A 12,555-nucleotide genomic window follows, 5' to 3' on the forward strand; every position below is an offset into this window, starting at 1 on the left:
AGTTTGAGAGGTGATTACAAATATCTGCAAAACTACAATGAACTTTGATGTGATTATTCATATTCACATTGTTAATACCATAACTAGCAATAAAAAACACAGAAATTGTTTTCTCAATTTCCATCATTCATATTCTAGCCAGACCCCTTTAAGAAGTTGGACAGCTGGATGGGGAGAGACCTAAGGAAATGGATGAAAAGTAAAAGAAAGTCAAGCAGCAGCCGTGCCAAAGGGATGAGACAAAGATCCTTTACCACTGTGCATTGTACCCTAATTATATCAAAATACATAAAATCCACATGATGTAAGTCTTACCTTCTCAAGGAAAACATCTCTTTTTGTTAGTTTTCTGACAGCTGTGAGTGTGTCCTGCACAATTCCCATAACAGGCTTGTTAGCCTGTGGTGTGATGATCATGCGTGGGGTGACATGGAGATTCTCAATTTCAGCCCTTGTTTCCATACTTTGTGGCACATGTAAATTCATTTCATCACCATCAAAATCAGCATTGTATGGAGATGTTACAGAAAGGTTCATACGGAATGTTGACCACGGAAGAACCTGCAAAAAGTAACCATTAATCTAACTCCACACTAAGAATCTTAAGCATTTGATTATTTGACATCGACAGACAAATAACTCAATACATTACTAATGAGAAATTAAATTACTAACATTGCTACCGCCCAAGTACGAGAACATTAAAAACAGTTATTCCTTTTCTTCTTCTTCCTCCCGAAAGGGGGCTGGTGCAAGTTAACAGAAAATTATTTTAGAAACAAAGTTGGTTCTTTCAAAGACTGCCAAAGGGCACAAGAACAAAAGAAACAATGCTGCAAAACAAGCTATACAGTTACTGCTATTAAGTAGTTTACCCTGATTACTGCATTAAAATTCTTAAATTGTAAAGCTGGTCCAAAAGGTTTGTCTTTAATTATAAAATTTAGATGATCCTGTGGTTCTTTTAAATATAATAACTCGATAAAATGCAAATGTTCATAATTCAATAGGAATTTATTTCCAAATCTCAGCATTTGCTTTAGGTGGAAGACTGGCACTTATATTTAATGTTTAATTGTGCAGATTTGCATACACTGCACACAAGGTCGGGGTTAGGTAGGGTATTCATCAAATACAGTGATACCTCAGTACTCGTTATTTGGTTCCAAAATGCATGATGAGTACCAAATATTAAGTTTTCTTATTAGGAATGATGCAACTTGAATTAATTTGTGCCAAAACCCCGGAAAATGATAACTTTATAAAGCATTTTATGAGTCCCCTACCAATAACGGCACGGGACTTCTGGTGTTTTTTCCATTTCAATTTTCTGTCCTCATGGCCAGAGCCTTGATTGAGACTCTTCAGGTGCAATTGTCACCAAAACCCTACCAACTGATAGTTATTTTCCATGTCTTTTCAGCATGGCCTTAAAAACAGAAACTGTTTTGTCATTTAATAGATTTAGATTTGGACTTGTTAGAGCTTTGTTCAGGTGATTTTTTTTTCAACAAAATTGCACTTTTACCCACTTGGCACAAATGTCCTTTATTAATGAAGTGGGATATTCTCCTTTCCATCCACCTCAACTGGCAACAGTTTCTCAACCACCACCTGTTGCTGCTCCCCCTAAATTTCCTGCAGCTCCTTCGTGATCAGCTATTCTCTGTGCTTTGTCAATAACTCCTCCAAGTCTTCACCTCTGACTTCCTGGCTCCTGAACTTGCCAAGACAAATATCCTCCTCAACTAGGCCAGACTCCTCCTCAAAGCCTTTAAAGCCCCTTTATGTTACAGCTTCTGGCCACAATGTCTTCCATGCAGAATTCAAGATCCTATAGGAAACTTCTCCCAAGACCTTATCAACATGAGTGAGGCAATGCAGGATATTAAAATGATTCTTCTATTGAATTGTCTGAATTTGGTTAACTAGGGGGTTCAGAGTACGGGAGAAGGATCAAAGGATAGTTATCAAGGGGAAAAGAATTAACTATTCCCTGGGAATATCTGGAAGAGTCTAAAAGTACTCTTGGCGCTTCTGGAAGAGTGCCTTTGTATAGCAAAGTGTTTCACCAAAAAATTACAGATGATCTGCTGGTCCATGGGCTGGATCAGAGGTAGGTGTGTCCAGGTTGTAGGGACAAGAACTTGACTGTTTGAAAGCAGGCATCATTAACTGATGATTTTTCTTTAGATGTTTAAATGATTTTTGTCTGAGGGTTATATAGCTTTTTAAAATTACAGATGATCTGCTGGTCCATGGGCTGGATCAGAGGTGGTGTGTTTGGGGACAAGAACGTGACTGTTTGAGAGCAGGCATCATCAACTGATGACTATTTATAGCTTTGGGGTAATATCAGGGTATCGTCCCTTGACAATCAACATTACGTGACATACAGTTGAACAAATTTTGCAGGAAAAGTGTTCAGATCAATTCCATGGGCCATAAATGACTTCTGGTAACTCTTAGATGGTAACTACAATAGCTCAGTAGAGGACAGTTTGGCCTGAGATGTCATGGGGGAAATATACTGCAACTCCCCATCCCAAGATGTCTTTTAAATATTTTACAATAAATATACTAAGAATCTGTTACTGACTTTAATTATGTTATGATATTGTGTGAGCTGTAATTATAATTTTACAAAATATAATTTTAAAAAATTATTAGACATGACATTTTTATAATAAAATAGTTTTATATATACTGTACTTAACAAGTAATTCATAGCTATAGTCTCAACTGTCGCGGCAGGCTAAATTTCAGAATTTGCACTGGCACTTCAGTTGTTTTAGTGTAAGTGACTAGTCCCACCTACTTACAGGTATACCAGGAACAACTTAGCAGACGTCTCATTATGTTTGTGCCCCATGTCCATCAGAGGGGAGGAGGGTGGGCTCTGATTCTGTAATTACTTGGTAAGTGTATATATAACTTTATTTGATTATAAAAATCTCATTTTTATATAAGCAACTTATCAAGTACTTACATAGCTGAATCCCATATTGACAGGAGGTGGGATACATGGAAAAACTCTACTCCAAAGCATTAAGTCATGAAATGAATTGAAATAAAAAGTTGCTACCACTGAAGACAATGCTTGTCGTTCCTTCTAAGTCAAGAGAGCTACTGCAGGAGAATACTGCCTCTGGTTGGTGCTCATCTTAACCTGTAGTGGCGTGACGGTAAAGCCGAGGAGCACCTCTACTTACGTGGGAGCTTTATAGCAAAGGAGTACTCAGATGGCTAGCAAAACTTTAAAAGGTGCCCTTGCCCCTGGGAGCAAAGTACCAAAATAAAAACAACCAGACGTCGTTGTCACCTACACTGAAGAAAAACCACAACCAATCCACTGAGAGTGGCGGGTTCTCCGGGTACCTCGCAACGCCCCAAGGCTCCTAAAAATCAACACTTCACTACAAGGTGAAGAGACAGTAGGAGAAAATCGTATGCTTCCTTCCATGATCCCATGCCAGTTACTAATACTTTGCAAGGTAATGCAAAAATTTTAGCGCTGTCTTAATTAATTAAATTTTTGTGAAGTGAAGATAGATTACACTTCCAGTAGGTTGGTCGCAGAATGGAAGTAAGGGGCATCCTGTGCTTCAAAGCTACTGAGATAGAAGCTGTTCTGACATGTTTAGCTTCCACTTAAAAGTAGGCAAACTGCTCTCCTGAACCTGGGAGTAGTTCTCATAAATAAAATCCTTTTGGGAAGAAAGACAATACGTTCTTAGCCAGAGAGCAAAAAGGGTCCTTGCCAAAACACTACAAATAAGGAAGGTTCTCTGCTCTCCCAATCCTGCTCTGGCAATACATGAAAGCTCCAACCAGAAAGAGCTCACTATTCTCCCCAGAGCCAAAGATGAGGGGAGAGTTGGCACCAGACAACCCGCAGCTGGTGTCAGGGGCTGGGTACTCTTGAGATGACACCAAGCTGAAGTTGGCGCCAGATGATCTGGGTGCCCAGAGAGGCATTACTTGGGGGCTGCCTGACGCTCCTAGGTGCTTGGAGCATGAGCTGGTGCCAGGGTGTAGCTGGAGTCAGCCGAGTTGAAAGTCAGGCGAGAAAGAGCTTGGGAGCTGAAGGGTGTTCCAGGGTGCTTAGAGCACTGCTCTCAGCTGACAAGAATGACTTCTCTTCCATTGATTCTTAAGGTAGAAAGAATGGAACCAGGACTGGAAGAGTCCTCATTCTTGGCTAGAAGGTTCAAGGGTATACGAGCAAATTTCGTTGGTGAGTTCAATGTGGCTTGATACCCCTTAACGATAGAATATGAGAGACTAGATCTCCTCAAAGAGGCAATCCACCATTAGGTCACAGATGTCTTCAAATAAGGGACGAGGAGTCTGAGAGGCCAACTACGGAAAAAATGCTCATTTAGTCTGGCAGACAGAGCAAGAGGATTGATGGCTGCGTTTAGCAATGGTCTCTGTAGTATGTCTTGAAAAACCCCTTCATTCTGATAAGCTTCCGGACAGTGTGCAGTCCCTCTGGGTAAAAGTGCACCACCCTTAGTGGTATCTCTTGACGTGAGGTTAACTGAGTAAATGCAGACTGGGGAAGGAGTCTTGGAAGGTTCACCAACCGTGATAGATTCTGAAGATATCATATGGTTCAGAATGGGGTTAAAAGGGGTCATTGTAATGTTGCAATGAGCTTAAAATTGTTTAATACTTCCTTGACTAAGTCAAACGGCTGGAAGGCGTAGGGGTCCCTGAAGAGCCGAGCTTGGAGCATGAAGTCTGCTGCCCATGCTATAGGGTCTAGAGCTGGAGAACATAAGAGAGGAAGACGAAGGTTCCTTAATGTGGTAAAATGGGTCCAAATCGGCCTGCCCCATAGATTCCACAGAACCTCAAAGACCAGGGGAATCAAGGTTCCCTTAAAAGAAAGAAAAAGCTTCTGATGTCTCAGTTCATCCGCCAGAACTTTAGTTGGCTTGAAAAAATCAAATGACTAAAACACTCGACTGATCATCCACTGTAGAAGTTCTCCTGCTATTAGGAGGAGATAATGAGCGAGTGTGTCTCCTTGTTAAAGTAATAAACGTTAGGACTGTGATCTGAGCTAAATGGATTACTACAGTATGGAGTGAACTAGGGATGAGAAGTACTGAAACCCTATGTGGATCACTTTCAGCTCTCTGACATATGAAGGCCTCGTTTTCCCCGATGTAAATCAAGCTGTTGAAGAAGGCTAAGACTAGTCTCAATGGAAGGAGGAACTTCTCTTCAAAAATGCTAAGCTCAGACATCCACTACTGCAGGTCTGACTTAAAACTGGGGCTTCGGGAAACAACAATGGGCAAGGCTGTGTTCCCTGTCCCAGTTGGTCTAGGGCAAGAGAAAAGAGGGCTGTGGTCATACCAACCCATAGACGACACTGCAGACTCAAAAGCAAATGAGTGACCATGCAGACCATAGTGCAGACTCGCATAAAGCTGTGTGGGTTAAACACCGACCCCAGTGACTCTTGACAGTTGTCTATTACTTACTGGACTCGATAATGCCTGCGTGGAAGACACCTCATACAGACTGAGATATGTGACACTGTACGTGGCAAAAATAATAACTGGCATGCTTATCAAGGGGTTGAAAAGTCCAGAGGAGACAAACAAGGCCTGGAATAACAGTGGCCTTGTCCAAAGCCAGTTGCAACAAATTCTTCTGCAGACAGCAGACAAAATCCTCTAAACAGAAAATATGTTTGTGAGCGGAAGCTAGACCTTCAGCCAGAAGCTTATTACTGGCTGGAAAGTGCCAAGAGCTCTGGATCAGGTATAAGAAGTTTTGGTCATCGGCACTGCCAGAAGTTGGCACCATGAGTTCAGAAAATTATTCCAGATACTCGGGAATGGGTGCCTCAAAAAAGCACTGGTTCGAGAGAGAGTATGGTACTTACTCTCCCGCTTGGAGCTCAAGAAAGGCCTTTCAACAAGGGGACGTTCAAGAGAGAAGACATCGTCACTCCAAAGAAGATGGATCGAGGACGAGACAGGTGGAAGCACAGTGAAGCTGAAGGAAGGCTGTGAGATGAAGCAAACCTCTTAGCCACTTGAAAAGTTATGGTGTTACTGTCTGTGTCAGACACTTTGGAACTGGATGAAACTTGTGGAAGAGTTGCAAACTCTCAAGGAAGTCTGATAACCTGATTAACGTCTCAGAGGACAATAGAGACCCCAGTGGACTCTTTCCCTAATGTTCCAAATATGCAATTTGACGACCGTCTGAAAGCAGTTTTTATTCTTTTGGCTGACAGATGACTCATAGAAGAAGAGCAGCAGTGGAAATCTCTAAAATTCATCTCATCTGTCCTTGTCCGCACAAGACAGGACGAGAGGTAAAACGAGGCGGAGTCTCTCGGTCAACATTTGGCTGTTTCTATCTTAGGCCCTTGCTCCTGCTGCCAGTCAAGACAAACTTTACTTTAAAAACTCTTGACGGGATCTTCAATGCGGACGTCTAGTTCCATCAAAGTACCAGAAGAAGGCAATTCAAAAGATACTTGTTTAGCTCCTTATCAATGAAAGTCCAACACTCAACTCCTTGGAGACTTTAGAGGGAAGATGAAAACGCTAGAGGTGACAGTTTTCTCAGCAAGCTCCTAAAAAAGGGATGTACAGCCTCTGTCCACAAAGAACAGGATTCCAAGACACTGGAGTCATTAAAGGAAAGCAACGTCGGCTTCGCCTTGAACTTGAAACGAAGTTGGAACAGACTGAAGAGAGACAATAAAGCTTGTAAGCTCCCTGTCTAGCCTGATCTGGAGAACTGGCATCTGGTGCTCGGGGACAGTCGCCAGTCACTTGAAAGTTGGGGTTATCTTGATACCTATTCAATAGGAACTGGCATCCAAGAAAGAGCAAGAGCACATTCTTAAAAAGAAACAGGCACCGAGCCAAGGAGGAACTGGCGCCAGTCACTTGTAGGCTGGCACCAGACAGGAGATGGCGCTCAGACACTGCTGGGCACTCTGGAAAAACTGTACGCTTGGAAAATTGTTGAACTTGGCACCAAATACTGGCGCGCCACAACTGGAAGCTAAAGAGACCAGCAATGAGGACTGTCCCAGAAGCTACAAGAAGTCGGTGGACTTGCTCCTGCTCCCTGAGTCACTTACAGGAGAGTGGAGAAGTGCAATTAGCAACTGCAAAGTGCCTCTCCAACAGCCTATATTCAGCATAAAACACCTTTACGGATACCTTTCCAATGGCTGTCCATTGATGCCTTTGGACAATTGGCATGACCAAGGGGCAACTACCCAAGGCAAACCCCTCCGGACTCCCAAGGACTTCATTATGCCTCCTTGGTCCATGGGAGTCTGACAGGGACTGGATAGCTACCCCTTCACTACACATCCAGTAACATGCCTTTCCAGTGGCTGTCTGTCGATACCTGGGACTGGCAACAGGTTTGACTGAGGGGGTGACTACCCGTGTATAAACCCCCCGACCTCCCTTGTACTTCCAGTAAGCCTCCTCCCTGGTGCATGGGAGTCTGACAGTGACCTTTGTCTAGGAGTGTTGAGGGACAAGTAGCCACCTCCTCCACTGCACAACACTTCACTATTACAAAGTTAACTTTTGTTAACCCAGACACAAGACTGTCAATGGCATAGGAAGGACGCGAGGAGACCAGGCGCAGGAGCAAGTGAATAAAAATAAGAGGGCTAGTAGCAGGTGAGAAAAATAGGTAGCAGGGAGAGCTGGCGCCAGGATCTCAGTAACCAGCGCTGTGTGCCTGAGAACGGGGGCTGGGCGCCCAATAGCTGACAATCGGGAGTTAGTGCCAGGTGCTGGGTGCTCCCATTATGTAGATGGTGCCAGGTTAGTTGGGCGCCCGGCAAGGTAGTAGCTTGGGAGCTAAAAACTCGGGGAGTTGGCGAGTGCTATTGGGTGTTCGGCACTGATTCTCAGCTGTCAAGAACGTTGATTCTTCCAAGAGGCCAGCACAACAACCAAAATACGAAGCAATTTCTCTCCTTACTGTGTTCTGCCCTTACACTTTTCAGTTCTCTGCAAGGGAAAGTGAAATAAGATGTTGAATTAGTTCTTTACCGACAAGTGTTAGAAGTACACAGAGTACTGTCATACAGCCAAATCTCAACTAACAGACATTATTTGAGACTTGCAGATAAGTATTTCATCACCAAAAATATCAGTTTGATAGCGAAAGCAATGCTTAAATTTTATTACGCTACTCAGCAAAAATGGTAGCGGATGCAATGTTTAGGTTTATTACACTACTCGGAACGGTTATTACATTATTCAGTAAAGGTGAGTTAATCATTGATTGTATTGATTGTTACATCAAGACCAGCAGGAAACTGAATGAGATTGTATGCCAAGTTGTTTCTGGTATTTCCGTTAGTGGGCAGGACTAGTCAGCTACATTAAAACAATTGAAGTACTGGTGTGAATTTTGAAATTTAGCCTGCCACGATAGTTGAAACTATAGCTATGTAATTACTTGGTGAGTTACTTACATAAAAAAACAATTTATAACTTGGTAAAAATGACAAATTTTTAATAATTTGTATTTTTCATAGCTAACAAACCTGGTCTTAACATTAGGGTAAATCTTCTGGCGCCAACTGGAAACCGCTTTCAAAAACAATAAAAAATCATATATGCAAGGAAGCTGTGGCATCTGGCATCTGATACGCAGATGAGGTGGAAGCAGGTCAGAGAACCACCTGTAATTATGTCAGGAAACCCAAATCCTCGAAGGAGAACATCTTGTAAGCCTAGACTACTAGACTACTAACAGGGTCCACCATTTTCAACTTCTTAATCAGAGCCTTATTATCTTTCTGCCAAACTTGCATGGAATAAGAGGAGAGGAATGAATGACTAAAGCTGATTTCTGAGGGGTTGCAGAGCGATGAACACCATCCACAGGAACATGGACATGACTGCATCTGCGTACGCAAATTAGAGACGTGTCTGTGGGAAGAGGCTGACAAAACAATCCTTGGCTTCTCTGACGGCGAAGCAACAAAGTCTTCAATCCTCCAACGCCTAACTCAAGCATGAGTAGGGCGAGACAAAGACGATGACAACGAAGAGGGCGAAGAGGACGCACAAGAACAAGACGGAAGCCTACGCCTTTTCTTGGTTTTCCATTTCATCTGAATTTTGTGATTCTGCTCCTAGAGGTATTATTGTTACTATGGGAGACAGAGGAAATTTTTTGATTTAGTGTTCTGTTTCTGAACTTCAACTTTTGTTGAGATTGGTGGGTTACTTATCTTTTTACAGCTTTGTTTGGTAGAATTAGGTGGGGTCTTCTCTAGTTGCCTCTTCTGAGTTGTGTCATCTGTTTATCATATTCTTGTGATTTTAATTCTTCTTTCTTTATGTCAATATTCGTATCTATTTCTGGTAAGGAGGTAAATCTATTGTCGATTGTGATAATGTCGTTATTGTAAGAAATCTCCATAGAAGAGTTCTTTTGATCACATATTTTTTTTTTAGTGGTATTTCTTTATTTCTATTGTCATTCACTTCAGTTCGGGTGTTATTTGATTTTGAAGTATCTGCATACCTAAATTTCTTAGCTGGGTCATTCAATCCTCTCACTTTTAGTTCTAACTTTGCTTCCCTGAATGACATGCCTGTTCGTTCTTGTAGTAATGAAAGTTCAGTGTAAGTTCAGTATTGTAAATATAGAATGCACATTTTAGATCGGGCATGATGTTCTAGGCCAGAATTTATGCATTTTGGTTGGCCACAGTCCCAGCGTATTCAATGTTCTTGCGAACTGCAATAGGCACATCTTGGAAAATTTCTGCATTTAATGCCTGTATGGCCATATTTGCAACAGTTATTGCATTGCATGGGTTTGGGAAGATAAGGTCTTAGCTCCCTATTTAATCACAGTATTTTAATTTTCAAGGGCAAGGTTTGCCACTGAACTTTATTTTTGCTATTTTGATTCATTTATTTTTGTCTTTCCTGCCTGGGACCTCATATATTTTGCAGTCTTCAACGTTGTTATATCGTTTCTGTAAACCTAAAAACATTGATTTGTTTTGCATTTCTTCTTCTAGATTTGGCAATATTACTGTGCCTTGCACACTGTTCATGGTATCATGCCTTGTAAAGCTTATATTTATGTTCTCTATATTTTTAACGTTCTGATAATTTTCTGACTGGATTCTGGTTGTTGTTTCAACCAACCATTCCCTTTTTTTAATTTCTCTTATGCTCATCTCTTGGATGGGCATCGGTTCAACAAGTAATTTTCCAATTTTAATAAGGATATATATTGGTCAGCTTGCAAATTCAAAAACCTTGAACAGTCTGATTCTCCAAAGAGGGAATCAAAGTGAATCAATTGAGTCAGGTCTATATTTTCTTTTATTTAGTCTTTTAGGCTCCAAACGGCTCACAATTGAAAAGTTTCAACTAGTTTTCGTTCCTTTTTTTTGATGGGGACGACACAGGCACAGAAACATCTGGCTCAAAGGAGAATGGTTCCATTTTAACAATGCCAGGTCCTTTTCTTTTACAGGGATATCCATTTTGTGTAATAAAAATCCACAGTTATATAGCAAATATATTACTATGTAAAATACAGTATGTAAAATAAACCAAAGACTTTCGAACACTTGAACGGTGTTCCTCATCAGTGCTAACAATATACATTTTAACATTAGCACTGATGAGGAACACTGTTCAAGTGTTTGAAAGTCTTTGGTTTATTTTACATATTTTACATAGTAATATACTTACTATATAATTGTGGATTTTTATTACACAGATTGTTTTAAACGAAATTGTGAATCTATTAGCATATCCTTTTTCTTGCATGGGTCATGAACATTTGGAAAATGTTCAATCTCCAAGGTGGGTGCAACTGTCATCATCTGTGCCAAAACAGTATCATCAGAGGGCCCAGGGGTACTCATCGCTTTATTCTTACTATTCATAAAGATCAAATAGAAAAAAAAAATAAACCTGAAAACTTTAAAAAGATATCATTAGCCTCTCATGGAGTTTATTCTTCGACTAATGGCACAAGTGAGAGCTGACTCCCAAATGTCTGCCCCTTACCCTACCCCACAGGGGATGGCACAATACGATTAGAGTGGCCCAAGTGTAAGCCGAACCTGCTTGCTAGGACCGAGAGTATTACAAGAATACAATCATTTTAAGGGGAGAAAAAGCTTCTCAACATTCCTGCCTGATGTGTGATCCTTACTGGTAAGTACTGTCGCCAGACATTGGAACCACAACAGGATGTAGGGTCCTTGTAGTGAGACTTGTCAGAAGATCTATCTCGATGAGCACTGGTGAGTCATGTGCCTGAGTCGAAAGCCCATAACTGACAGTCCAAAACTAAACACAACTACCACCATCATATAAGACGATGAACTCCTATACACCAATGTGTACCTTCAGTCCCAAATTTCAATAGGATTTCTAACAAGATGAAAAGCAAGGTTACTATCATATTTGGCTCAGGAGAAAGTGTCCCCACCACAACAAAAGGACTAAAGGCTTAACGGCTCATGCTGAAACTGAACATTCACAAATAATGAGACAAAAACAGTTATAACTCCCCTGAGCTGCAGGACAACCTTCTCTAGACATGTTTACGGGACAGAAGCCATGAGGATTATTTCGAAAAATGGTAAAAACTCAGGAATCAACTGTGTGTGCATAGACTTTACCCATCTTGGACATAGGAGTGTTTGGCCTTCTAACATCACAGATAAATTCTTAGCTTTTCCTCTTACAGGTTTACGACTGTCCAGGTAAACCCTTCAGAGTTCTAACTGGACACCGACAGCCATTATTCCACTGCCACCCTAGCAGTTAAATTAGGCATTGTCACAAATCTGGGAAGGGCTTACAACTCTAAGTCTTTCCTCTAAGTAATGAACGAAAAGAGAGAGGTTGCCACTAGAGCAAAGCCAAAGAACAAGATAGGGCTTGAAGCTCACTAATATAACCTCTTGCTAGGTCTGATCTGGATGTAAAGACAGCCACTTCTTCATTGTCTACCAAAGTAGTTAAATTAGGCACTAGTGTCTTTATAGATAAGTGATGCCTTATCAAAGGGCTTAACTGAGATTATGTTAACAGCTGTGTGTCTATATTTCAATGTAAAACATGATTAGAAGATGAAATTCCCAGCATAACAGATTGAAAACTTCTTCAAACTTTAAATCATGAGAAATATTCCAGTCAGTATGATGCAAAACTGAAAGCAATGTAAAGTGGTATCCTTGATCACTATAACAGAAAGCGGCTTTGCATATCTGAGATACTGGTAGAGCTTGAATCAAGATATCTAGTGGAACAGGTGCTGGATATCACCCAGGACAAGCACCAAGATCAAAAACTAACCATTGTTATTGATACACAAGTCTAAAAGTGGAGGCTAGGGGAACTATTCCCTTTGGAGCCACAAATGTGCTATCAAAATCATCCTTGTGATCTGCAAAGTTCACAACTTGAGTATTTCTCAAAAACCTAGAGGTCTAAATTCGACCATTCTAAATGAAGACATCCACTGCCCATGCCTGAGGATCCTGGCATGGAA

At 41.2% G+C, this 12,555-nt stretch overlaps 1 protein-coding gene across 1 annotated transcript in view; it reads right to left on the reverse strand.

The window, feature by feature from the left end:
• LOC136827880 (DNA-directed RNA polymerase II subunit RPB1-like) overlaps positions 1–12,555 on the reverse strand; it is a 144,089-nt gene that overhangs the window by 85,916 nt on the left and 45,618 nt on the right. The window contains exon 7 of the mRNA XM_067085344.1: positions 316–561. Within this exon, the coding sequence (XP_066941445.1) occupies positions 316–561 (246 nt within the window). The remainder of the gene's footprint in view (positions 1–315; positions 562–12,555) is intronic.

This window comes from Macrobrachium rosenbergii, chromosome 42 (genome assembly GCF_040412425.1).
Source record: "Macrobrachium rosenbergii isolate ZJJX-2024 chromosome 42, ASM4041242v1, whole genome shotgun sequence".
Taxonomy (NCBI): domain Eukaryota; kingdom Metazoa; phylum Arthropoda; class Malacostraca; order Decapoda; family Palaemonidae; genus Macrobrachium; species Macrobrachium rosenbergii.